This window comes from Alternaria conjuncta (genome assembly GCF_024043145.1).
Source record: "Alternaria conjuncta strain BMP 0040 chromosome Unknown scaffold_14, whole genome shotgun sequence".
Taxonomy (NCBI): Eukaryota; Fungi; Ascomycota; class Dothideomycetes; order Pleosporales; family Pleosporaceae; genus Alternaria; species Alternaria conjuncta.
This window is the reverse complement of record NW_026250103.1, coordinates 582,931-609,066: the sequence shown is the minus strand read 5'-3', so window position 1 is coordinate 609,066 and position 26,136 is coordinate 582,931. Positions and strand designations below refer to the sequence as shown.

Sequence of the window (26,136 nt, the reverse complement as noted above, 5' to 3'; positions counted from 1 at the left end):
CGGGGTACTTGAGACAGAGGACGGGCGCTGGGCGGGCTGCTGAAACCAAGGGAGTCGCTGTCGTCGGGGGAGCAGGTGAGCGCGCGTCGCTGAAACTAGTATCTTGGCTATGCGGAGAGGCCGAAGAAGCAACAGGCGATGACGAGCGACGGGTCGGAGATGGGGATACTTGGTGATAAGGAGCGATATCGACGGACAACAAGACGAGCGAGCGGCGGGCGGAGGTGTTGTTTGTTAGGATTTGGGAGTGGGCGGAGATGGGACGGCTGCTGCTAGGTGGACGCAGGTGCTGAGATGTGCGCAAAGTAGCGCCTGGGAGAGCCCCGGCCGGTGTGGAGAAAGGCTGAAGGGGGTCTCGCCGTAAGACCCGCTCGCTGCTCCGTGTTTACTTCAGTCAACGGTAGCCTGGGTGAGGCTTTGTGGATATCAAAATACGAAGCAGAGAATGCGCACGTCGGGCGGTCTGACTTCTACAAGTACGGCACGACTGTCATGCTGCGGCGCGGCCCAAGCCTTTGGCTGCTCAGCTGCCTGTCGCTTTCGGCATCCTCTCACGCGCACAAGGCTTGGCCCCAGCTGCTGCTGAACCATCGCCCACCTGCACCGCCCGGCGACTCCCGCTGCTCATTGGCCGGCGTGCGCTATCTTTAGATTGCATCTGTGGCGCAGGCATTGAGTACTACGGCAGGAGTCCAGCGCAGTGGAGCTCAATCTGCCGTCATTTTGCGCGACACCGACAGCTTTCCCGTCACTTGCTTGGGCCAATCACACAGCCATATCTGACATCATTAAGGACGCGTAGTGCACAGGGTCGCCGTTTCGACTGACGCAGTATCGGCCCGCCAAAAGCAGCCCCATCGCGAGTCGCGCCTCTACCACCACCACGACACCCACGCGCCGCAGCCATGACGTCTGGTGAGTTCCTGGTCTTCTAGGGTCCTGGCAACGCGGCACCTACTGATGCTCCTCCAGCAGAGTTGATCCTCCAGAAAGCTGCCGAGGACGGCTCCCTCGATTCGTACGTCCCCACCCTAGAGCCCACGTCCGGCGCATGCAGCATCTAACGCGCCCGTGTGTAGAGCAGAATGGCCAAAGACACTGCAGTACATCTTGGATCGCCTGGATGAGGTAATCCCGAGCTACCCATATCCACACCCATCAACCCTGACCCTCGCAGATCATCACCGACTTCCCCAAGCCACCCGCAGACGCACTTCCCAGGCCGACCACGTCCGCGACCACCGACCTGCCCTCGCGACCCAACACGTCCAATGCCATATCGAGCCAAGACTCGCATGCAACCGACAAGGAGAATGCACCGCCCGCCACGCCCCCGCGGCCGCCTGTGCCCGCCTTCTCCGCCTCGACCGAGTCGCAGAGCGTGCCAACAGACGTCACCACCTTCTACTCCTCAATACGCTCCACCCTCTCCAAGAACTTCGCGAGCCATCCCCCGCATACCGTCCAACGCCTAGCTGAACTCATACTCGAGCCCAAGAAACGCTACCGATACCTGCCACCCTACCTCCGCGCACTCGACCGTGTCGTCTCCGTCTCCTCGCCCCTCACCATCTTCCCTCTGCCACAAGCCGTGCTGCCGACTTCAAGCGGACTTCTCAATGGCACCACATCTACCACTACGCAAACAGCACAGCTAGGTTCAGATGAGGCACTGGGCGGCGCCCTACTTACGCCCATCCCTTGGCTTCAGAACCGCGGCCAGAACGAGCTTATTTCAGAGAGCACCGAAATGGTCGACGGTCCCAACGGTGCTGGACGCATAGAAACAGTGACCGTGGGAATGCTGAGTGGTCAGCGGGCAGAATCTCCCACTTCTAATGTAGCCCAAATTGCTTCGTCACATCCCGAGGGCGAGACGCTGCCGTCTACAGGGCCCGTCACTCAAGGCGAACTCCTGCGCCAAGAACAAGAGGCTGGTATTGTTTTAAACAACCCGCACAGCATGACCACTAGCCCGACAAGAACTACGTTCGGCGAGATGGAAGGCGGAGGTACCATCGTAGACACCGTCGAGGGCGAGGAAGAAGCGCCACATGCCCGAGGTCCGGAGGTCATTGGCATGGAAGATACCGGTCCGCAAAAGCAGGGAAAGCTCAACATTGAAGGAGCTATTGGTAGGCCGAGCCTCGACCACAAGAGTCCAGAGGCCAAGTTACCAGCTGGGACAGAAGCCAAGGATCAAGAGATGAAAGATGGTGGATCCGAGAAACCCAGCGACGCAAAAGCTGGAGGCGAAGAGTCCAAAGAAGATGCGCCAGCGAAAGAAGAGACGAAAGATGCAAAGGACGTGGAAATGAAGTCGGATGATTAGGTGTCAGACACTTCTCGTGAAGAGGGAGAGACCACTTCGAACACAGTTGTTGGCGAGATTTTGAATCTGCTGAAGTCCTACATGCCATCCTAATGTTCCGCCTTCTGGGTGTTGTCAGCCGGGCAGATGTGACGTTCTACGGCGTTCAAGCAGGGTTAAATAGGAAGAGAGTGAGGGCTATGCAACGACTGGTATTTCGACAGACTGCACAAGGGTCGAAACCAGAAGTTCTTGACAAGCGACCGGGGTGCAGTAGAGAGATTTGGATAAGACTCTAGCAGTTTGGATGGACACTGGTAGTTACTATCAAGTTGCTGTTATCGCTAGCATCAATCATCAATCAGCAACCAGATGCGAAATACTCGACAACATGGTCAACTTTTAGTGCAATCATCACTCAATACTTATTTGCGTCCCAACGATTTCTTGATTCCGCATGTTTGTCATCATGGCCACTTGTCATGACATATCAAAGCACATCTCACTGAACACGTGGAGAACAACCATCGAGACACCATAAGCAAAATTCAGGTAATTTTCGCTATCAAAATCCCACTAATCCAACTACATCACCCACCATCTAATCAACCTTCTTCCACCAGAGGATACCCCTATACCCATTACCCCGCTCACTTCCAATCTTCAAATACGTAACCTCCTCCCCATTCTCCTCCACCTCCACAATCGTATAATTCCTCTTCCCCTTCTGCCCCTCCCAAGTCGGCACATTGGCCACCGTAAGCGGGCCATGGAAGATCTGGCCCTCCGTCTCCGTCGCAGGCAACTCCTCATTGACGCTATACGGGCCCGCGTACCCGATACTGTGCTTACCAACGAGCGCCCAATCAGCGTCTGAGTCGTTGGGCTGGTACGGGAAAGTGAGGTTGGGTCGGAATTCAGGTTCAGTGGCTGTAATGGTGGCGGACATGAAGCCGGATTCTGTGTAGATGAGCAGGCCGACGGGGGCTTTGCCGTAGGGGAGGTCGGGGATGGGTTCGCCGTTGCGGGAGCTGGATGTGTTTACTAGGGAGTATGTTCCGGAGAGGGCTTTGAGGATGGGGTTGGTGTCTGTGTCGTCTCTGGCTTTGGGAGGGTCGGTGGGTTCTTCCTCTTCAGTTCGGGGCTTTACTTTGGCTGGCTCAGCCTTGTCGCAGGGACTGGGGGGGTCTGTGGGCTCAGGGTTGGCGTAGGCGTCTCTGCGCAACTCGGTTATTGGCTCCTTTTCGTTTCTCTTACGTTGTCCGTCTTCAGTCTTTTGACGTGGGACTATGACTTGGGGTTGGTCACTAGGACCAGTGGGCTCAGGGTCCGCTGCTCTGCGGGCGTTGGTGATGGGTTCCTCTTCTCCGTCACTTCGAGGTAGGAATTCGTCTCCTACGGGTAGATCACGAGGACTAGGAGGTTCAGTTGGTTCAGGAGCCTCGGCGTCGTCTCGACGAGGCATACCGCGGAGCTGCAGAGTCTCCGGCGGGTCAGTGTGCTGGCGTGGGGCATTCTGTCTCTTCCCTAGAGCTTGAGGCGCGGGTGTAGGGGGGACCTCGCGTTTAGGTGGTCTGAGGATTGAGTCTTGTCTTCGGACAGCTGCTTCCGCGATTGGAGTCGCACGTGCGACTCGGGGTGGTACGAACGATTCCTGGCGCTGAACCAGTTCAGGCGCGGGTGTGGGAGCCTCGCGTTTGCCTCCAGGAGCGTACCATACAGCACTGTCCTGTCTTCGGACAGCTGCGAATGGGGGTGGTGGTACGAAAGACTCCTGGCGCTGAACCAGTTCGGGTGAGGGTGTAGGAACCTCGCGTTTGTAGTGGTCGGTCCATTGGCGTTTGTCCCATTCGGGTACCGCGAAAGACTCCTGGCGCTGAACCAGTTCGGGTGAGGGTGTGGGAGCCTCGCGTTTGTAATGATCAGTCCATTGTCGTTTGTAATGATCACTCCATTGCGGGGCCGCAGATGCCAGAGAGGCGAAGAGAAATACAGGAGTAATGGAGACTCGCATCCTGTCTTATAAGATCGGCGATGGTGCTGGTAACAGTTGAGCACTTTACAAGTGGTATCAAACTAGAAACATTTCGCTGTGCATGAAGCAGACAGGGTGCTTTATACCCAGCGACGCAGCGACATGATCGACCTCTAAATCACATCGTTACACACGATTTGGACGACGGAATTGTCCTTCAGGCGTCACAATTACGCCGAATCGATATCTCTTGTCCGTGCAGGCCAAGCGTAGCGTGAGCGAGTGTCAATTTCCGGGATGTGGCCGTCGGCGTTTTGCGGGGGATCCTCGTCCAAGTCGATCCGTGAATCGACCCTTTTGATCCCCAGTTCAGAGCGTATAGCTGAGCAGCCCATCTTTAAAAGATTCTAGGTCTTTCGCAAATAGCGTCGGGAATCGTTGTTTGGATTTTGTGATTGAGATGTTGGGTTGACGGTCGGGAATAAGTCGCTCTGCCAAGGTACCATAGGTCACATGTCGGGGCTGAGCACGTAAGCATCCATCGTGTAAACCTTGGAAACGACCGTTAGTGCGAAACACCAAGACAATCTATAGGGAACGACTTACAAGATGTCAGCACGATGTACGGTTACAGCCTGACAGCGGCATCAAGCCAGGAGACTGGCGTGTCTAGCATTGTTTTGCGGCGCCGAAGTTTCACCACCGCCACGATCTTGTCTGTCAAAACCCGGAAAATGGAAGACACCAAGGTTGGCGATGCAATTCACCAGTCGACCCCCAAGGCTTGGTGACCACCGCGACGGCTGTGGTGTTGATCTTTGCGCATCAGCGGCAGGAGCGTCCCTCATCTCTGTATCCCCGCCAAGGTCTTCTCGGTCCATCTTTGCAGCCTCGATCTGCAGCTGCTCCATATTCGCGACATGGACGTCGAAGTTCTTGCGATATCCACTGGTATCGATGATTTCGCTCCCCTCCGGAACTGCCCATTGTCCCTTCACGTACCGTCGTCTATGCCTGCACATCGAGCTCCTAGTAACGTCTCTCGGAGGTCCGTTGCGGCTCAGCGGGATGACGTAGTGAGGGCGGATAGGGTTCGAGCCGTTCGCGACTGGTGCAGCGGGAATAAGCTCTCGTGTGACCTCAAGTGGAGTTGTGCGAAGAACGCCCATCCTAGGCCTTTTTGGAGAAGGCTCGAGGAACTCTTCTGAGAGTGAGCACGATGCCTTACGGAGCATATCCACGTCAGCCTCCGTGCGAACGTAAACATCTTCGTTCCATGAAACGCTTGCGCCTTCTCGTCGGCGCTTTCGCCTCGGCAGTTGCTCTGCGACATCGGTCCTTTGAACCTTGGGGATATCGGAATCGTTGAGAAGCTTATGCTGGATTTTCTTGAGCGATTTCCATCCTAGATCTTGTTCATGGCCATCTCGGTCAGGGAAGTCTGGATCGCTTGCGATTGTCCAGCGCCGACCACGGCGTTGACTGAAGAACTCGCAGTCCTCCTCCACACGACCGATGAAGCCGTTGTGTTCAGTGTCCTTGTACCAGTGCAGTGCAGCTGTAGCACTGTACTGCTTCCTGAGTCGGACATGTTGCATGTAAACGTCGTTGTTCTCAGGAGGCTGTTTCGCTTCCCAGGCCAGCTCCATCTCGGAAAGATCTTCTATCTCGTTGATCAAGTTGACTAGGTTTCTCTTGCAGTGTCTGTAAGACACGTCTGTTCCATTCACATTCTTTCCCTTCTTACCACCCAGACTGGCGACATGGTAAGTCGACTTAGCATAGTGGCCCTCGAGGTTCTCTTTCCATTGAGACAAGCCATCATGGGCGTTGATGAACTCTTGGATGTGCTGGAGCGTCTTCATTGAGGCATCTACCAGACACATCGGGCACATTGCTTTGGCGTAGTTCTCGCTATAGACGGGATGGATCGTGTGTCCACATGCGTTTAGAGGCGGATGTTGAGGTGGTTCCGATCGACGGTTTGGCGCGAAAGTTGGTTCATGCTTCGTCGGGCGGCCATTCGGTGGCGCCGTTTCATGGCTGTGCTTAGAATGCGTTTGTGGTGTTGAAGAGGGACTGGAGTCAATCGCTTTCTTTCCCGATGAACGACCGTCCAATGATGTTCGCTTTTTCTTTTTCGCTGGTGAAGGTTGGTTTACCCCGTTACCTCCGGACTCGTCTGAATTGGCGCGTTCTTTGCGCTTGCCTATGGACGTATCGGCGTTATGTGTTCTTGGAGATGGCTTTTTCGCAGTGGCCGCCGACTTCGCAGGCCGCGCTGGAACTGGGGATTCGGGAACGCTAAATGAGCCCATTTTGTTGGATATTATGCTCGTAAGCTTCGTGTACGCAGATGTTGCGATGGTGGGGATGTGTTGGAGGAACGAGTTCGAATGCACAGAGGACGTGAGTTGTGGCGCGTTGAAAAGCACTGCAATACCGTTGAGCGCCATTGTAGAGAAAGGACGCTCGGACTGAAATTGTGTGACGTCAAACGCTGTTAACCTTGCGCTGTTGTAGTTGTTGTAAGAGGAGTGAAATCGGTGAGTCTTCGGCTTTCACTTCCACTTCTCAAACATCCACCGACGACACTATGCAAAGCACGACTACATGTCTTAGCGCTATTGTACGAGGTAACGCGCGAAAATTGATTTGGCACGAAAATACCACATGTGGATTGTAAGCCTTGGTTTCAACGCATCTCAACCATGGTTCTCAGCAAAGTCTGAATGGCCTGTAAGCATGTGGGTACGCCGACTGTTTTTTTTTTAGATTCGTTTCAATATCAACCTGGGACGATCCTACGTTAAGGGCGGCCAAAGTGAAATATGTATGAGACACTTCGTGAGACATTCATAATGCATTCGATGCAAGTGTCTGTAGGTGTCTACGCACCGGGAAGGTCTCCAGTGTAGGTAGCAAGCGGTACAATGACTGAAAGCTTCACGACGACCCCAAGGCTGATTTAGAAGTACGCGAATGATCTTCGGGTTTGGAATCTTGAAAAAAACATCCATATTGATACAAAAATTATCAAGTGTCGAACAAAAGTCATTGATCCACTTTTACTATGCTTTCTTCGCTACTGCCAAACTTGATCCTACGCGTCAACGCATTCCCAGCTCTCAATAACATCAGGGTTACCGCCCTTGTACTGGTTGACCTTGGGGAACTTGCAATGAGCGCGCTCAAACTCAACGCCTAGAGCGACCGTGTCGTTGACGAACTTCGTTCCGATAAGCGTTTCGGGTGCGTTGCCGTTTTCTACCCAGTCAACCAAAGCCATGAGTACGTTGTGGCTGGTCTCGTATCCGTTGACCTCGCCCACACCCTGGCCGATGGCGTGCGCACCTTCTCCTCCACCGCAGTGACCAGTTCCACTGACAAGGAAGTACCTGTAGAACTCGTCGAGCTCTTCAGACGACAGACCCATGGTAGAAGTGACGTGTTCGTAGTAGCGAGCAGAGTTATCGGATGAGATGACAAAGTCCGCGCCGCCATGCCAGTGTAGGACCTTGGCGCCGCGGTCCTTCATTCCGCTCAAATCACCCTCGAAGGACTCGATTCCAAACAGATTCAGTTTTGCGGCGTAGTCGTAGTCCTCAGAGCTGAGAGTCGCAGGGTCCCAGTTAGGGTCGTTGTAGATGGCGTAGCGGAACCAATCTGTTGTGTAGGGAAAGGGCTGTCCGTTGATGATAGCGCCAGCCGCAATCACCTCAGCACCAGGCTGCAGGCGGGGATAGACCAAGTCTCCTGCATCGTTGAGAAGTGGCGAGTAAACTCCCTTGACTGTCTCTAGCTGCTCGGGCGTAAGGCAGGTAGTGGTGTTGCTGCCCTCAGCGCAAGCTAGGCCCGAAGGGTCATACTGGCACAGCAAGGGAGCCTCAAGGATGCCATCCTCGAGGTTGTCAAGCTTGTCGCATTGCTTCAAGACATCAGCGTGAATCTGCACCCACTTTGACTGGGGAACGAAAGCGGACGACGAGTTTGCTGGGCCAGTGAGGGTGTAGAAGTGACCACTCCATGAAGTAAGGTTGTTGAAGGCGAAGGCTGGTGCGCCCGCAACAATGCCGTCGAAATCGTCTGGGAAATCTTGGGCAGACTTCATCCCCTGTCTTCCTCCGGTGGAGCATCCAAGGTAATAGGACTTGTCGTGCGGTTTGCCGTAGAAGTCTTCGGTGACCTGCTTTCCGACCACGACACCAGTATGTAAACTAATATTGGTCAGCCAGTCTCTAGCATGTCGACACATGGGTACTTACGCTCGGTATGCGAAGTCTTCCACAACGTCTGAGTTATTGTAAAACGGCAAGCCACTCGTGCCATCGTGACCATTGTTGGTCCCAACCGCAGCAAAACCTAGACCAACCGCATAGGCCAAGTCGTCGTAACTGATGCAACCATTCAAACCTCCATTGCCGCCAGAGAGGAATCGTCCTGTCCAGTTGGCTGGAAGGAACGCCTCCATCCTGAAGCCAGAGCGCTCAGATGTCGACACATTGAGCGCGACGCGGCACATGTCCGCTGTGATAGCTGGCGGTGCTGCGGCACATGTTTCGTCGTATACGGGTACAGTCAGGTTCGTACCAGCGGCGACGAATTCGGCGGTTGTAACAACGCCGCCATCGATGTGAAGTTTAGACGCAAGTTCCGCACACTTCGAGCTGAAAGCGGCCGGTGCCGTGCCGTTTGTGGGGTAAGATGCTGACTGTGGGGCGGCGAATACGACGGAAGGCGCATTCAGCAGCGCACATTGGAGTGACTTGTCGAACCTCATCTTGACAGTAAGCCAGATAGATTGAGTAAGAACCTTAAACCAAGATTATGGGAATACATCTTCTCTTTATTCTACCGAAAACTGGGTCTTCGTCACGGTACATTACTAGCGTTCGCCTCCGTGCCTGGGGCAGGATAAACGAATAACAGAAGCTGGGGCATATTTGGGGTGCTCCGTTATGCAGCCCTGCAGGGACGTGCCGCGATGACGATCTTTGGCGACACCAAACACCGAATTGTACAACAAGCATGCGAAGAAGCTGGGGTAAAGGTCTACTACTACCGAGGCAACACTGGGAGGCTCACGTGATCGCACTTCAGATTGAATGTTTCGTTCTGTTGCACAACTGCCGACGGGTAATCATGCTGGGTGTACGCGTAGCTGGTGTACTTGGTGATGCCGATGCATCTGCCGATGAGGGCGCGGAGGCGACACTAAGAAGGTGGTTACTTGCTGTAGAACATTTTAGCAAAACATATAAGAGCCGGCCCGATTTGGCCTCTTGTCATGTCCTGTCAGTGCTGTCGTGCGATCGTTGAAGGTTGGGGCCGGCGCTGCGCGTCATGCGGAACATTGAAGCCGATGGGCGGAGTTCTGCCGCCAGGGGAGGAGCGATCTGCGCGTGCGGGTGGACCCAACGGTGTATTGATTATAAGTCGGGGTATTGATAACAAATCGGCGTTCCATCCAAATTGCGATGGACGTGAAATCGGTAACTGGGATCGCGGAAATTGAGCGACTTTTGGTCGATGAAGCAGGAATAACATTTACTCGCAGGGCATGTACCTCCTAGCAACTAATCAGGTACCATACTCCGCATCCATATAGCACTAGCAGCATCGAAAAGTCCCTTGCATGCAATTGCAACTCCTTGCAGCTCCCTGGGACCACAAATCGCACTCCTACAATCTCGAGGACGTAGCAGAACCCTTCATCATGTCAGCCGTCCTTCGTGCGCAATACCAAGACTGACACTATCCTTCATGCCACCTCATACCTTCCAAACCTTGCCGGCAAACTCCTCAACATCCTGCCAGAGCTCTTTCGGTTTCTCCAGGGCAGCAAAATGCCCACCGCTTTCGTGCTGCTTATAGAATACCAAGTTTGTTTCTTTCTCCAAGATGCTCTTGATGCCTGGGGCCAGTTCTCGTGGGAAGAACGAGAAACCGAGTGGCTTCTTAGGCGCGCCAATGTCCCTAGCACCCGACCCAAACAGCGCGCGATAGGGATAGATAGAACGAGCAAAGCTTTCGGTAAACCAGTAGAGTGACACATTGGTGAGTGTCTCGTCGAGGGACGGGTCCTCATCGCTCCATTCAAGAAACTTCTCACCGATCCTGAACGACATTAGTGGAAACATCTCTCTACGTGGAACGATGACATTACCATGCAAGGAGTGCGAGCGGGCTCGATGCCAATACATTCCCAATCGTACTGGGTCTCGAGCCGTGCTCCTGAGCGTAGGCCGTTCCGCTGGTTGCCCATTCCTTTGCGTAACCGAGGGATTTCTTCTCTACCTCATTCAAAGGAGTGTTCTCGTCCGGCTTAGGAAGACCACTTATCAGGTTCACTGGTACATCAGAATCAAAGTAATCGGTATATGGAGTTGGACTTACAATGCAATGCTACACAGGAGTCGTACGTTTGGCTCATCATCTGCGCCGTAAAGCTGCCAACGTCTCCTCCCTGGGCGAGGTACTTGTTGAAGCCCAGATTCAGCATCAGCTGATTCATGACGCGACTACTGTCTGCCAGAGTCCATTCCTTGTCTACCGACTGCACGGTACTCAGGGTGTACCCGGGCAGTGAGGGCACGACGATGTGGTACGGTAGGTCCTTGGCTGAATACTTCTCCTTGATCAGCGCCAACATGGGCAGAAATTCGAGGAAACTTCCTGGCCATCCGTGCATGAAGATGATGGGGATGGCATCTTTCTTCTCAGAGAAAAGAGCGACAAAATGCATATCGACGTCCTCGATTTGCATCTTGTAGTTCGGGAACGAGTTGATGTGCTTTTCCTGCGCGCGCCAGTCGTACTTGTTCAGCCAGTAGTCCTTTGCATCGGACAGCCACTTGCGGGACACGCCAAAGCGGCGGTCTTCCTGTCGTCCTTCCCAAGTTTCAGGTGCCAGCTTAGAGAGCTGGAGGAGTTGACGCCATTCCGAAATGCTCTGGTCAGAGACATTGAGAGTGAAGGGTTTGGCGGAGTCGGGTGGTGAATAAGACATGTTCGTGATGAAAGAGGTGTTTTCAGGTTTACTGGAGATCAGGCATCCGCGGAGAGCATTCGACCCTTTTATACTCGCCAGACTACACACGAATTATAGTGGGTTTCGCTAGGCAGCCTTCACAATGGAGTGGGGTACATGTACTATCCTGGGCTACGGGCGGAATGAACAAGCTCACCATCCGCTGTAGATCTCTCCGGACCAAGGAGATTCCGTGGAGCTCTTGGAGTGGTTCCGGTGCCTCCGAGCGTCTAACACTGATCGTACCTTGGGATTCCATGTTGGTGATTACAGTTCGCTAGTTTCCTGTGCTTCAGTCTGGACCTCGGTTCGTACGCTAGGCCAGGGAAATAGTAACGAGAGGAGACGAATCCAGTGTCCAAAGTCAACTAGTAGCTTGCAAATACAAAGGGTGAGCAGGGTGTGCGAAGGTGTCTCTCGGAACGGAAACAACAGTATCCAGAGGTTATATATATTAACCCGAGGCTTTCCGGTAAGTGCGACGCGTCTGAAGCGCGTCGGTGCTTACGTTGTTGTCGTCATCGCCGTAGTGGGGCAGCCCGCCCCGCGATTTGGCATCTGGCTAGTTCTGGAACTTTTTCTACAATGAACTAGCGACTCACGCATCAAGTGTGAATCACACTTTCTGTCCAAGCCTCAATTGCAACAAACTTCACACCATGGCCCCAAATCTGGTTGCTGCGATTGATCTGGCTACTTACACCAAATCTACCCAAGGCCTTGATGTTCAAGCATTGTCCTTTGTCGGCAACGTTTTTGTTCGAGTCACCGACGAGACCATCGATGAGACCCTCTCCCACCTAAAGCAATCGGTAGGCCGCTTCGCCAATTATCTAGGTGTTGCTTCCGTCACCTCAATCGACGATGTCGTATCTCTCCTCGATGCCGGCGCCGCCAAGGTATTCGTTACCCGCCAGCAATTAGATCAGCTCAAGACATTGAAGATCGACCAAGACAGGATAGTGCTGTGCTTGCCGGGAAACACAAAGGAAGAGATCATAGAAGCTATCGCGGGCACATCAGTGGACATCTACTCCCACCAAGTGGAGGATGTTGGCCTTGTCGAAGCATGGCTAAAGGACTACGGAACAGATCGACCCAACGTCTTCGTCTCGTTTGCGAAACCGAGCATGGAGAGCGTCCTTACGCTAGCAAAACTATCCGCGATACCCATCATCTCCGCCGAAAACCTCACGGTCGACCCCTCGAAACAGACCAACGCGTTGAGCGTCGCAAAGCTGTTCATGGCCAACGCAACGAGCGACCGATCCGACGGCCTTTTCACAACTCTCGTCACAGATGAGCGCGGAGTCGCCCTCGGGCTTGTATACAGCAGCGAAGAGAGTGTCGCAGAGAGTCTGAGGACTGGAAGGGGTGTATACCAGAGCAGGAAGCGAGGATTGTGGTACAAGGGCGAAAGCAGTGGTGATGTCCAAGAGCTGGTGTCATTAGCGCTGGACTGCGATAGCGACTGCTTGCAGTTTGTGGTGCGACAGAAGGGCAGGGGATTCTGCCACCTTGCGACGCCCACTTGCTTCGGCGAGTACACCGGCCTGTCGAAACTACAAAAGACTCTCCAGAGTCGGAAAGCTTCAGCGCCGGAAGGCTCATACACTGCGCGACTCTTCAACGACTCACAGCTGTTGAGGGCAAAGATACTCGAGGAAGCCACCGAGCTGTGCGACGCGAACACCAAAGAGGAAGTCGCATTCGAGGCTGCTGATCTTTTCTACTTTGCTCTCACTAAGTGCATAGCATCTGGAGTGTCATTAGAGGATGTCGAGCGCAACCTCGACGCGAAGAGCATCAAGGTCAAGAGGCGGCAGGGTGATGCTAAGCCGGCCTTTGCCGCGCAAGCAGCTGCAGCAGCGAATGGTGCGACCAACGGTACAACGAACGCCCCAACTAAGGAGGAGGTCAAGGAAGCTGCTTCGGTACCTAAGAGCAAGGACGATCCCGCTGGCACAAAGGACGGTCGCATAGCCATGAGGCGATACGCAACCAAAAACGAGACACCAGAGACCATCAGCGCCACCCTTCAACGACCATCGCAACGCTCGACCGATAAGATCCTGGGTATATGTCTACCAATCATTGAGGCGGTCAGAACTCGCGGAGATGCTGCGTTGCTAGAATACACGCACAAGTTCGAGAAGGCTACGTCGCTTACCTCGCCAGTGCTGAGGGCACCATTCCCTCCGGAGCTCATGCAGTTGAGGCCTGAGACGGCCAAGGCCATTGATGTGTCATTCGAGAACATCAGGAAGTTCCACGCTGCACAAAAAGAGGACAAGCCGCTGAGAGTAGAGACTATGCCCGGCATCGTGTGCTCACGATTCGCTCGACCGATTGAGAGGGTCGGCCTGTACGTGCCTGGTGGAACAGCTGTGCTTCCCTCTACAGCGCTCATGCTTGGTGTACCTGCCATGGTCGCTGGCTGCAAGAAGATCGTCCTCGCGACTCCACCACGTTCCAATGGCCAGGTTACCCCCGAGGTCGTCTACGTTGCCCACAAGGTCGGCGCGGAATCTATCGTCCTTGCTGGCGGTGCGCAAGCCGTCGCGGCAATGGCATACGGTACTGAAAGCGTGACCAAGGTCGACAAGATTCTCGGTCCGGGTAACCAGTTCGTTACCGCAGCGAAGATGCACGTTTCTAATGATACAAACGCCGGTGTGAGTATCGATATGCCTGCAGGACCGAGTGAGGTGCTCGTCATTGCGGACGCGAACGCCAACCCTGCCTTCGTAGCATCCGACCTTCTTAGCCAAGCTGAGCACGGTGTCGACTCTCAGGTCATCTTGATTGCAGTTGGAATGAATGAGTCACAGCTTGTTGCAGTCGAAGACGAGCTTCACAAGCAGGCGACCGCACTACCACGCGTAGACATTGTCCGTGGCGCTATCGAGCACTCCTTCACACTTGCAGTAGACACAATGGAGGAGGCTATGCAGCTAAGTAACGATTACGCACCCGAACATCTTATCCTGCAAGTCGATGATGCAGAGAAGGTAGCTGAGATGGTGGAGAATGCTGGAAGTGTATTTATTGGCCAATGGACCCCAGAGAGTGTCGGCGATTACTCTGCTGGTGTTAATCACTCCCTACGTAAGTCTTCCCCCGCATGTCCTTTTCGAAACCTTTTGCTAACTTGAGATAGCAACATACGGCTACGCTAAGCAATACTCTGGTGTCAACCTGTCATCATACGTCAAGCACATCACCAGCTCCCACCTGACTAGGGAAGGACTCGAGAACGTCGGACCTGCTGTTATGGAACTCGCGCGCGTTGAGGAACTAGAAGCCCACCGAAGGGCCGTCAGCCTGCGACTTGGCGTAGCGTAATCATTTTGGAAAATGAAGCACATGTAACATCATTTCATCATCACGTTGTTGTCTGGATAGAGAAATAGAGTGAAATGATTCAAATGATCAATTGAAAGATGATGTTCTCATCTTGAAGAAGTAAATATATATACGATAGAATTCCATCCCATCTCAACAAAACAAACACTAAACGTCTACCGAAAGGTGGTAAAGTCAGTTTACAACACTCATGTTCACTCTACGCATCTAAGCAAGAGCGGTGCAGAGTCCGTTGTAGTTCTCCTTGGCCTTGAAGCTGCCGTCGAAGAGAAGAGGAGTGGAAGCAGCACCGATCCAAGAGTCAGTGTCGCTGACACCCCAGACGGTAACACCAACACAGTTCTCAACGTCCAAGCAGGCAGTAACGGCAGTCTTGTAGTCAGCAGCAGATCCACCCTTGATGTCGAGCTCAGTCATGGCGCACTCGGGAGCAGAGCCACAGAGGAGCTTGAGAGCAGCAGGGTAGTCAGAGATGGGCCAGCTGCCAGACAAGTGAGACTGGGAACCGATGCCGTCAATGGGGACACCAGCAGCAATCCACTTCTTGACGTTGCTGGCCATGGCCTTGGTCTTGGCGTAGCTGGGGCTGTCGAGGTTGTAGTCGTTGATGTAGAGCTTGGCCTCTGGGTCGGCGGCCTTTGCGGTAGCGAAAGCGGTGGCAACAAAGTCCTCGCCGAGAACGTTGTAGAAAACGGAAGAGCGGAAAGAACCGTCCTCGTTGAAGATCTCGTTGACGACGTCCCAAGCGTAGACCTTGCCGGCGTAGGTGGTCATGAGCTTCTTGATGTGGGCAACCATGACTTCCTGGAGCTTGGTCTTGTCGGTGATGGAGGAGACCCAGGTAGGGAGCTGGGAGTGCCACACGGTGGTGTGTCCACGGATGAGCTTGTTGTTCTCGGTGGCGAAGCTAACGAGCGCGTTGGCGCCGTCGAGGGTGAACTTGCCCTGGGTGGCCTCGGTGGCATCCCACTTCATGCTGTTCTCAGGGGTGACCTGGCCGAAGTTGTCGACGATGATCTCTTTGTTCTTGCCCTTGCCGAGCGCACCTTGGTCGGTGGCAACACCGAGGTACTTCTTGCCGTGCGACTTGAAGGCAGCGTCGAGGGAGCACTTGGCTCCGTTGGCACCGCTTCCAGCGACGTCGGGGGTGGAGCCGTTGGCACCACCGGCAGAGCCAGTGGCAGCAGGCTGGGCAATAGCGACAGGGGCAGCGATGGGCTCGGTGGCGTTCATCGATGGCACAGGCGCAGCGGAGGGAACAACAGGTGCGGGTGCGACGCCAGTGGCAGCAGGAGGTGCCTGGCCGTTTCCACCACCGCTAACGCACTGGCTGTACCAGTCGTTGCTCTTGACGCAGGACCATCCCTGGGGGCAGGTAGAGTCGCCCTGGAAGCCCTGACCTCCGCACTGTCCGTAGGGAGCAGCTGCGAGGACAGCGGAAGTCGAAGACAAGGCGACGACACCGAAGTAGATGGAGGATGTGCTGAAGTGCATGATTGCTACTTTTCGATCGGTTCGGGTTCAAAGGTGTTCGGTTGGTAGGTGGAAAAAGGATAGAAGCTCGCTTCTATTTGGGTATTCAAGAAAAGAATGTCAGGAAGCACGCTTCCAGTAGAGTTCAAAGAAGAGAAGATGAAGAGAGTGTGTAGGGAATGGTGATGACCGAGTGAGTGAAGAAACAGTATGGCGGCGGATGCGATTCCATCTTATACAAACCACCAGCCGCGATTATGCGTCTGGAACGATTTCCTGGTGGGTCAAATTTGGGCGGTTAGCTCCCATGAGGCGCATTGTTTCATGAAACCGTGAAACGGCATCCTGGAGATCATTGCACGGCAGCGCCCAAAGGAACCTCGGAACCGAGCGAGTTTAGCCGTTCCAGTCCAACATCGACGAACGACAAGTCGATGAACAGTGGGCTGATGCGGCGCACAGCAAAACGATGATATTGCGTGTGGGTAGGTGCCGCTCATGCGATATGAATGGAGAACCGCCATCCAGGCACGAAGCATCATGCGGGCCCGTGCTCTGCGTGCGCCAAGCGCTAAGCCTGTCAGAGGTAGATGTCACCTAAACCCTTTTCGGTACGAACACCAGGCGAACAGACGATTTCTATGTTAGCCACCGGTTATCAAATGCTTCATGTTCCTTCGTTCAATGGGTCCCGCCACATCATCGCAGGGTCAAGGTACTCAAGCCTTTCAAGCATTTCAAAACATTCTTGTATTGACTGGGTTGTGATCATCCCCTTTGCTCATCTATCTGATCATGCAGGGTGTTAACTGCCCACTATTATGACCTGTAGACGTGCATGACGTGCGGGTTGCAGTATGCAAGAAGACCGGTCTTGCCCCATTCTCCGCCGATGCCAGATTCCTTGTGGCCTCCAAATATCGCCTGAGGTGTTGGCTTCTCCCATGAGTTTACGAATACTGAACCAGCTTCGAGACGGCGCGCTACCTTGCAGGCCTTCTCGACGTCCTTGCCCCAAACACAGGCACCGAGACCGGTGTTTGTGTTGTTAGCGCGTGCGACGACCTCATCAAGATCGGACCACGGCTGGGTGGGCACGATAGGACCGAATGGCTCTTCTTGGATGATACGGGAGTCGTTGGGCGGGTTGTCGATGATCGTTGGCTGGATGAAGTACCCCTTTCCGGTGCTGACGTCGGGCTGGCCAGCGGCGAACTTGTAGCCCTTGGCCTTGCTGTCCTCGAAGAAGCCCTTTACGCGCTCGTACTGCATCTGGTTCTGAACAGGTCCGAGCAGGTTGTCGCCATCGTCTGGGTTACCGATCTTGATCGACTTGGTAAAGTTGACCATTTCCTCAAGGAACTCCTTGTAGATGGACTCGTGGATGTAGATGCGCTTGGTGGCGACGCATACTTGACCACTGTTCTGGAAAGCGCCCATGACGACTTCAGGCGCAGTCTTCTTGATGTCGACATCGGGAAGGATAATGGAGGCGTCGTTGCCACCTAGCTCGAGTGTGACGCGCTTGAGGGTCTTTGCAGATGTCTCCATGACCTTCTTTCCGGTAGCGATGGAGCCGGTGAAGCTAATCTTGGCAATGTCGGGGTGGAGGCACATCTGAACACCGAGCTCGTTGTTGCCGCCGACTACTTGGAGGACACCTGCAGGGAGGATCTCCTGTGCCAGCTCTACAAACTTCAGAGCTGTGTAAGGTGTGAAGGGTGAAGGCTTGACGATCATGCAGTTTCCGGTCATGAGGGCCGGTGCGATCTTTCCGGTGCTCAGAACAAGAGGGAAGTTCCATGGGCAGATGGCACCGCAGACACCGAGAGGTGAGTACTCTGTGTAGATGGTCTTCTCCTCATCCTCAACCTTCTCAGAAGGGACGTCGAGAGTCAAGTGGTGACCGATGAATCCAGCAACGGCACCAACCTCAATGGCAGCAAACTTTCTCTATTCGTATGTTAGCAAGGGTGTCAATGGATCAAACGACGAATATGACGTACCGGCTTGCCAGACTCTTTGCACAGCAGGTTGACAAAGTCATCGGTGTGTTGCTGGTACGACTCGGCGACCTTGTTAAGGAGCTCCTTCCTCTTCTCAATCTGCAGAGGTAGAAAGTCAGTATATGTCTCACATGCACTTCGTGCAGTCAGAACCTACCGGGGTATCTCTCCATGCGGGGAAGGCCTTCTTCGCGGCCGCAACAGCGTCGTTCAGGTCTTGCTCGCTCGCAATGGGTACATCCCAGAGTTGCTGGCCAGTTGCGGGGTTGATACCATGGTGAATGTTGTCCGAGCCGCGCTGCTTGCCGTCGATAATGTTGTAGAAGGTCTCAAAGTCGAGAGTCGAAACTTTTCCTGGGGACATGGTTGAGGCAGTGGTAGTGGTTTTGTTGTAAGAGTTGATTTGGGTATCCGTTTGGCAGAGACAAGGCGAACGGGTCAAGGTCACTTCTTAAACGAATCGAGTCGCCACGCGAATGTTCCTATCCTCGGCAGTACGCCTGTTGTAGCATCTTGGCTGAGACCCTTCGAAGTGGGGTCACAAACAGCAGATTACCGCTTGCATCATCCCTTCCCCAATAAAATATTCTTCCCCGCTATTCTTGGGGCTTAGCTCGAGTGGGTGTTTGCCGCCTAGATGAGCCGTCTACCGTCAAATGAGCTAGCTATCATCGTCGTCTTCCAAGATTTCCGAGTCTTTCAGTAGCTCCCGACGTCGGTCGGATTCCAGGTCGCAGTCGTTACTAAACACTCCCGGCAATTGCCCACCGTCTGCGCATCGTGTGTTTGTACAGGCCGCTGCACCCCGCCGGGTCCATTGCGGTGCCTGCCGTATCGAGAAGTGGATTCCTTCCCCTTGAACGCGGGACAATCGCTTCACGTGGCTAGATCTTTCGTTGGAAAACGGACATCGCGACTGCCAAGGCCATGACTAGCGTTCGACGTGTCGACTTCGAGACTAGGTTTTTGCCTTTCTCGCTTTACAAAACGGACGAACCTGTGTCCGCGTGCTCTTGTGGTCCCCTTTGTGGATCGCGCAAGAGTTCCAGTGTTATCGTCCCTGCCGCGGCTTCTTGTCTTGCCTTACGATCATCACGTTAGTGAAGCGGGTGGATACGGGCTAACGATCAACGACGCCTGTATGTCTCGCGGTGAGACGATAAGAGCTCGGAATAGTGAACAGGGCGAATAGAATGTTGTGGAAAGGGTTTGAAAGCCAAGCTGATGTTGAAGGTTTGTAGTCGCGGTGCGATGTTCATGTGTCACCGCACCCGCCACATCATGCACATGCTGTGGAGAAGCTTACTGGTCACGGCGTGCTGCGTGGATACTAACATGCAAGAGCCACAAGCTATGCAAAAAAATGATAAGATGCACAAGCACAGTCGACAAAGTGATGAGCGTTCGCATTTAGGAGAAAGAAAATTTTGATATCTCTACGTGGCACCAAGCGTGATCTACAACTACAATTTCCATCAGGCCCCCCTTTTACACATACTCCGAGTATTTCCCACTAGCACTTTCTCCACTGCACGTACAGATTTGATGTAAAGCGACCAGCCTCCTTTGTTGCAGCAAGCACACCGCTGGCCGGTGTAGCAAATGGTGTCAACGCTACCTCGCTGTTGATGTTGAAAGCGGCATCGCTACCACATGGTGACCAGACTGCAGCTGGCACGTTATCCTGCTTGTAGTATTTGCCATTGAAAGGACCTTGAATGCTTAGTGCTGATGTCGACTGGCTTTGTTGACCGGAGAAGTAGTATGTCGACTTTACTACACCAGTAACACCGCCGTCCAGCTCGCCCCAGCCAGTGTAGTCTGCGCTGAAGATGGCGAAGGAGAAACCGGGGGAGAATTCGAGACCGAGGTTGATCTGGCAGTTCTTTCGTGAGTCTTCTGCAGCGTTTCCGTTTCCGACCCGCGCTGTGAATTGCTTGTTGAAGTCTGAGTGTGTGGTTACTAGAGAGATCAAGAGGGAGTATAACGCGGTAGCGGCTTACAGATTGGCATGATGCCGTTCTCGGTCCACTGGATGTCGATACTGCCCTGGGGGCATCCTGAGCCACCGGACACAACGCTTTTGATCTTGAACGAATCTGGTGCTTGGTATGTTGGTGCAGCAACGGCGGCAGCCGCAAGGGCGAGGGTGGTAAGTATGTACTTCATCGTGTTGGTGTTTACTGATGTAGATCGAGAAGATAGAGCAGACTGATAAGAAGAAGTAGACTGCGGGATAATGGTCGTAGTGTAGTGTTGCTTCTCAGACTGGAGCAACTGTGGGACATGATCGTCTTATATGTCAACGTATTATCCGAGTACGAGACCTAGAACGTGAGTAGTACATCTTGACCACACCTACCCCAGGAAGCTCTCTGTGCATACCAAGCAGTCTTGTGGTCCGCAGACGTAGAGATGTAATTGGCCACCTTTTCTTTTAGGACGGCGAAAGATAGCCACTCGCTACCAACAGACGACCTTGCATTCGCCTCTTGCACCTCTAGCTCGGAGATGCAAACAAAGATGGTAAGGTTGCCATGCTTTAGATATGAGATCTGCCCGTCGATATTGCTCGTAGACTTCCGTACGAGACAGCCGGCAAGCAAGCGAGACGATGCCGCGAAATGCAGGGCAATCTTGCTCTAGAACGTTCAGATCCTGGGGTAAAAAGCACACGCTTGGGGAAGACCCAATCCAAAAATAGTTGTTGTGGAAATTACCGTAGCGTGACAAGTACAAGACGGGTATGCAAGAGGCGAAAGTTGTATATATTAGATTGATGGACCCGGTCGAGGTCACGAACCAGACGTGCGACGGCTGATTATGGGCTGGACTTCCTGGGAGAGTTTGAGAGCTCTAGCGAGCTAGTAGGATCAAAAGACTTTCTGCAGCCAGCAAAACGGTAGTGCGGAAATCGGAGAGAGCCTTTCTTCTAGCGTTCGTGTTGTTCATCAATGGCAATATCAGCGGTGCTCGTTGTTCGTCCCAGTGTGATTTGCGCGACTGTCCCCGAGCTGAAAGATGCATAATGTTTGTGCTAGCGCACTGTGGTCGAGTATAGGATTCCGACAGGGAGGCGTGGAGATAAGGTGTCGGGTAGCTGCTGTTGTTGGATGTGTGATCTGGATAAATAGGTTGGGAAGCCACGACATGGCAAAAGCAGCCAAGCCCGCACAGCCGGGAACCGGCAGGCTCAAAGCATGAGATAGCAGATTCAAAGATAATACAATATTCAATATTTGTACGCGATGGCCATATCCTATGTAGCCCTGGTATCTCCCTTTCCCAATCCAAACGCGCTCCCATGATACTGAACGCCATTGTAATACATTACTTTAATGAGAGTGTTGCGCCGAAACTATGCTGAGGTATCGTGATGAAGGAAATCGCTTATTAACTTGGAAAGACCTTGCGGAACACCCGCCGCCACCTCGGAATGCTCTCTTCTTCTTCCACATCACTAGCCGGTGCATGACGCGGACCAAGCATAGCCAATGCTCGTTGCCGTGCCCATTCTCGTCTGTTTTGTGTGGGACTGCAGTCTTGCGTGGTTTGTGAAGGTGGCGCGTTGGTCGATTGGTGATGCGTCGGGGCATCTGGTGGCGGTGTGGTTGCCATTTCGATATCGTGTGGTCGTGATTGCGTGCGCACAGGCGCACTGAAGATGCGCCGTCCAGATATGGCACCGCCTATCCTGCTACCAAGCGACCCAAAAGCCACCGGTGGTCGAGTTGGCAGTGCTGGTACTGTGGATGCAGAGCTTGGTTGGGCGCTCGCTGTATGTGCACTGCGCGCGCGCATGCGATTGATATGGCGCTCTCGCCGTACCATGACATTGGTGATCTTGACCGGACAAGCGCCGGCAGGCAATACGGTCTGCTTGCACATAGGACACAGCGAGGAGTGACTGAGGAGAAAGGTATCGATGCATTCGGGGTGGAAAATGTGGTGGCATGGAAGCTCGCGCACTTGAGTCTCGTTGGCCTCGAAATCGTCCATGCAAATTGGACATGTAGGCTGAGACCATGCAGCCGACACGCCAGATGTAGGCACTGTGGGTGCAGATGAGCGACGGGATAACGGCGCCCCCTTGTGTCCAGTTTCCGCATCTACAGCGGCATGTAGCATTCCCAGTGTTTGATTCGGCGGCTGGAGTGTGGTCGCTTTCTCGGGCTCACTCGCAGTGGCAGGAGCAGTGTAGGTGTGTATGGGAAGTTTGTCAAGGACTTGTTGCGAGACTGTCAGGCGCTTGACGCCCAACGCTTCGAGGTCAACCTGACCGTTGAGAACGCGCTCGCGGAGATCGTTGCGCCGTCGCCGTTGGATAATGTGCATGATGAGGGAGGTGATGCTGACAGCGACGAGGAGGATTGCTAGTACGATGACGAGGAAGACCCATAGACTTGGAAGCTGGCCACCGGAGTCTAAGCAGCGAGGTTAGTGTCGTTCATAGATGCGAGCAGGCTCTACTCACCAGTACTGACGGTCGCCCATAGCCGCACATAGTCGGACGGGTTGTAGATCTGTGACAGTTCATCGGCATGGGGCACTGAGCTGAGATTTCCAGAGTACTCGTTCAGCTGATCCATGATATTGTTGCCCGTTATTGACGACAGGGCGTAGGTGGGAAAGTCGTTAGCCGTCTGCCAACTACCGCCATCCTGAAGGTTCCACGACGCATCGTTCAGCACTGGGGGCTTGGCGTTGGTGTCGCCTGGCTGGTATGTGAGGAAGGCCTTGGTGGGATGGTTGCGCGCGGCGGCGAAGTACTCCGTCGTACATTGCGCCGAGAACCAGGGCGCAACGGCGATGAGAGCGTAGTCCTTGTCGGTGGGCAGATTCGCTATCCGCGTCGCATTCTCGGGCACGTGAAGTCGTTCCTGTTCTCTGCAGCTATCTGTGCTGACATCGGGGACGTAGAGGATGCCGTAGGGGTCCTGGTTGCTGTCGACGCCCTTGGTGGACAGGGTCTGGATGTTGTTGAGGATGCGATACTGGAACGAGACGGAGTCGTTGAGGGTGATGAACTGGTTGTTATCGTAGTCGATCACGAGCGGATCCGGGAAGTCGATGGTAAAAATGCCAATCCGCTGGGCAGCTGTAGGAGGGTCAGCGTGGGTGCCAGAGGCGAACGGGCGGCAAGCCTGTGTGACGTACACATGTTGGAGCGACTGCGAGTGGCTACAGATGACAGCGCGCACTGGACGAGGGTTACACAGAGGCCGCTAGTACAGGCCGACTACAATGCATTGCTGGTAGAGCGGGTGTCGAGCGAGCGCAGGGAGGCAGTCTGCTAAGAGGCGGCGATGATGGTGGTGGAGCTGGCAGCGGGTGGCTAGCATTGAGGCTGGTCGGAAGCAACACGCAGCCGCCCCCTCCCGGATGGGATTCGACAGCCCCGGGCAGCACGTTAGCCAAAGCTTGATTCACTGGCGCGAACAGGAGATTGCGTCAAGAGACACCGCACAGCATGCACACAGGCCCCCCGGGCAATTACAGACGATGCCGTTGTGCATGAATAGTGCTGAGGCGTCGCTAATGACGTTGGGCCGCCGACACGATCCATCTTATCGCAGCGCCCATGGGCTTTCGCGACTTGGCGTGTCCTGAGGCTAGCACGCCCCGGACCTCCAGGCCTGCCAACACCATGCATGCCCGCGACGGCCATGCCACCACCGCCGACGCCTGCTGCGAACCCCATTGATGCACGCCCGTCGCCCGTAGAGCGCCCATGATAGCACTCCGGTAGCCTCCAGACTTCCGCCACCGCCTCGCGTCTGCCGTGCGCCGACGCGACTTCCTTCCCCGCATACCCCGACAACCCACTGCGACACGTCCAATATGGCGCCCCCAGGCCTGGGTAGCAAGGGAAAGGCGACCAAGCCGGGCTCCAAGCCCTCGCAGCCACCGCGCAGCCGGAACACAACGCCGCTCCCCAATGTGCGCGCCTCGGTCGAGCCTGCCGCGTCGTCATCGTACTTTGGAAACCGCCTGAGCTCATATCTTAAGAAGTGCCCTACTACCGTCGAGGACATTCTGGACGGCGGCACCAGCGGCTCGTCCATTCCATCCGGCAAGCAGCTCTTTCTTATGCGCGATAACATCGAGAAGAATGTCCTGAAGAACGTCGAATCACGCTGCGTGCAGTCCGAAGGTGCGCTGAGGGAACTCATGAACAACAAGAAGAACCGCGCGCCGCGCGAAAGAGACAGGGAAAAGGACGGCGAGGAGCGCAAACACAAGCTCAAGAAGGTGAGCAAGAAGCACGACGAGGACGGAAAGCACCCGCCTGCGACCGGTGCCCATGGCCTGGCTAGGCAGGACGGTGGTGACGCCAAAGGTAAGTCAACAAACACTGGGCAATCACTCTTCCCTGCGACTCTACTTGTACCCATGCAATCACTCTCCACATGCACTACACTTTACATTCTTCAACATGCCCCCTAGACGCCGACAGTTGATCGTCAAGCTCAAGATCAGAGGACTCGACAGACTTCTGACTTCACGTACAGAAAACTCCTCCGCCATCTCATCGCCAATATCTCAAGCCCCGCCCTCTGCTGCCGGCGGTGGGCCAGCCGATGCTCCCTCACCCAGCGGCTCCGATGTCTCCCACCAACCGGCGCCCGCGCCCGCCGTACCGCAGTTCCAAACCTTTGGCCCAGACCCCGCCAAATTCGATGACCCCACCATATACCATATACGCGAAGTTACCCCGGGCATGTCGATCGAGGAAAGGAAGGAGATTTACTGCGTCGCCGACTTTCCCAAGTCCAATCTCCGGGACAGGATAGCCGGGTCACCACCAGCAAAGGACTTCTCCAACGCCAAGCCCCCGTCGCAGGTGAATGCCACTGTCTTCGCCAACTACGTTGAACCATACATACGACCACTTACCGAGGAAGATGTCGCTTTCCTGAAAGAGCGCGGCGACCGAGTAGCGCCCTTTGTGCTTCCTAGGCGGGGCCCGCGGCATTACAAGGAGATCTGGGCTGAAGAGGATGGCTCTATCCACATAGACTCCAACGACCAGCGACCGCCGCCCAACGTCCCGCGCGGGGCAGCCGAAGACATAACAGACGACGTGCTTGAGACCGACCAGGTGTCTACCGGTCCTCTCCTGTCGCGCCTGCTAGCCACATTACGTCCCGAGGGCCGCGGCAATCAGAACTCCCAACACGAGACGAATGGAATCAATGGAGACGCCATGGACATTGACGAAGGTGCAGGTGCACCAGCAGATGTCACCAACAACAACTCGATACCCGCCGCCGCCCAACTTCCCGAACTTGTCCAGCCCAGTTGGAAACCTCCGCAACAAACCAATCGCACCGACTACGTTGGCATAGAAGACCGCGTGCTGATGGAACTCAAGCACTTTGGCCTAATCTCGGAAGCAGACGCTGAAGCGCAATCATACGATTCCCACTTTGACGACGAAGTAGCTCAACGGCTACGATTCCTGCAAGAAGAACTCCGCAAGCAGTCCATCATCAACGGCGCACGGAAACAGCGCCTCCTCGAACTCACCGAGGAGCGCATAGCCCAGCAAGAGTACAACACTATAGCTGACGATCTTGACAATCAACTCAACGCCGCATACCTTAAGCGCAACCGCAATATAGGCAAGGGCAAGAAACAAAACAAACGGCCTGGTGGTGCGGGAGGCGGAAGCCATCCTGTGGCCAACGCTGGCATTTCGAGACCGGGCGTCGGCGAGCCAATACGCACTCTGATGGAGAGGAGACAGCAATGGATCAATACTATTGGTCCTGTTGTGAACTATGGCAAGACAGGGTTGCCGACCGAGACCATATTCGGGGAAGAGAAGATGAAGGAGTTGGAAAACAGGGAGGTGGAGATCTGGAACACAGAGGCTGAAGAGTAGATTTCTCGGCTAGAATCGACCGCGGCTCAAAAGACATCCACTGATGAAGCGAGGAAAGAGGCGGTCTCTTAGTTGAAGGCGCAGTCC

General features: G+C 54.4%; 10 protein-coding genes across 10 annotated transcripts; 3 read left to right on the top strand and 7 right to left on the bottom strand.

Moving 5' to 3' along the window:
* Positions 1 to 905: 905 nt before the first annotated feature.
* Positions 906 to 2,332, top strand: J4E85_008825 (uncharacterized protein; the record flags this gene model as incomplete). Its single annotated transcript, XM_051473049.1, has 4 exons — positions 906 to 915; positions 973 to 1,018; positions 1,080 to 1,128; positions 1,178 to 2,332. The coding sequence occupies 4 exons, from the start codon at positions 906 to 908 to the stop codon at positions 2,330 to 2,332; spliced, it is 1,260 nt and encodes a 419-aa protein (XP_051323269.1).
* Positions 2,333 to 2,912: 580 nt separating this feature from the next.
* Positions 2,913 to 4,325, bottom strand: J4E85_008824 (uncharacterized protein; the record flags this gene model as incomplete). Its single annotated transcript, XM_051473048.1, has 1 exon — positions 2,913 to 4,325. One exon carries the CDS (start codon positions 4,323 to 4,325, stop codon positions 2,913 to 2,915), a length of 1,413 nt encoding a protein of 470 aa, XP_051323268.1.
* Positions 4,326 to 4,933: 608 nt separating this feature from the next.
* On the bottom strand, positions 4,934 to 6,742 carry J4E85_008823 (uncharacterized protein; the record flags this gene model as incomplete). Its single annotated transcript, XM_051473047.1, has 2 exons — positions 4,934 to 6,429; positions 6,457 to 6,742. The coding sequence occupies 2 exons, from the start codon at positions 6,740 to 6,742 to the stop codon at positions 4,934 to 4,936; spliced, it is 1,782 nt and encodes a 593-aa protein (XP_051323267.1).
* Positions 6,743 to 7,389: 647 nt separating this feature from the next.
* J4E85_008822 (uncharacterized protein) lies at positions 7,390 to 9,066 on the bottom strand (the record flags this gene model as incomplete). The annotated part of the gene is made up of 2 exons (XM_051473046.1): positions 7,390 to 8,503; positions 8,552 to 9,066. The coding sequence occupies 2 exons, from the start codon at positions 9,064 to 9,066 to the stop codon at positions 7,390 to 7,392; spliced, it is 1,629 nt and encodes a 542-aa protein (XP_051323266.1).
* A 991-nt stretch (positions 9,067 to 10,057) lies between these two features.
* J4E85_008821 (uncharacterized protein) lies at positions 10,058 to 11,295 on the bottom strand (the record flags this gene model as incomplete). Its single annotated transcript, XM_051473045.1, has 3 exons — positions 10,058 to 10,403; positions 10,453 to 10,636; positions 10,683 to 11,295. The coding sequence occupies 3 exons, from the start codon at positions 11,293 to 11,295 to the stop codon at positions 10,058 to 10,060; spliced, it is 1,143 nt and encodes a 380-aa protein (XP_051323265.1).
* Positions 11,296 to 11,975: 680 nt separating this feature from the next.
* HIS3 (imidazoleglycerol-phosphate dehydratase) lies at positions 11,976 to 14,661 on the top strand (the record flags this gene model as incomplete). Its single annotated transcript, XM_051473044.1, has 2 exons — positions 11,976 to 14,424; positions 14,477 to 14,661. 2 exons carry the CDS (start codon positions 11,976 to 11,978, stop codon positions 14,659 to 14,661), a joined length of 2,634 nt encoding a protein of 877 aa, XP_051323264.1.
* Positions 14,662 to 14,889: 228 nt separating this feature from the next.
* On the bottom strand, positions 14,890 to 16,176 carry XYNF3 (Endo-1,4-beta-xylanase F3; the record flags this gene model as incomplete). Its single annotated transcript, XM_051473043.1, has 1 exon — positions 14,890 to 16,176. The coding sequence occupies one exon, from the start codon at positions 16,174 to 16,176 to the stop codon at positions 14,890 to 14,892; it is 1,287 nt and encodes a 428-aa protein (XP_051323263.1).
* Positions 16,177 to 16,974: 798 nt separating this feature from the next.
* J4E85_008818 (uncharacterized protein) lies at positions 16,975 to 18,525 on the bottom strand (the record flags this gene model as incomplete). Its single annotated transcript, XM_051473042.1, has 3 exons — positions 16,975 to 18,108; positions 18,162 to 18,260; positions 18,319 to 18,525. 3 exons carry the CDS (start codon positions 18,523 to 18,525, stop codon positions 16,975 to 16,977), a joined length of 1,440 nt encoding a protein of 479 aa, XP_051323262.1.
* Positions 18,526 to 19,674: 1,149 nt separating this feature from the next.
* J4E85_008817 (uncharacterized protein) lies at positions 19,675 to 20,330 on the bottom strand (the record flags this gene model as incomplete). Its single annotated transcript, XM_051473041.1, has 2 exons — positions 19,675 to 20,108; positions 20,165 to 20,330. 2 exons carry the CDS (start codon positions 20,328 to 20,330, stop codon positions 19,675 to 19,677), a joined length of 600 nt encoding a protein of 199 aa, XP_051323261.1.
* Positions 20,331 to 24,002: 3,672 nt separating this feature from the next.
* Positions 24,003 to 26,049, top strand: J4E85_008816 (uncharacterized protein; the record flags this gene model as incomplete). Its single annotated transcript, XM_051473040.1, has 2 exons — positions 24,003 to 24,501; positions 24,674 to 26,049. 2 exons carry the CDS (start codon positions 24,003 to 24,005, stop codon positions 26,047 to 26,049), a joined length of 1,875 nt encoding a protein of 624 aa, XP_051323260.1.
* Between the last annotated feature and the right edge of the window lie 87 nt (positions 26,050 to 26,136).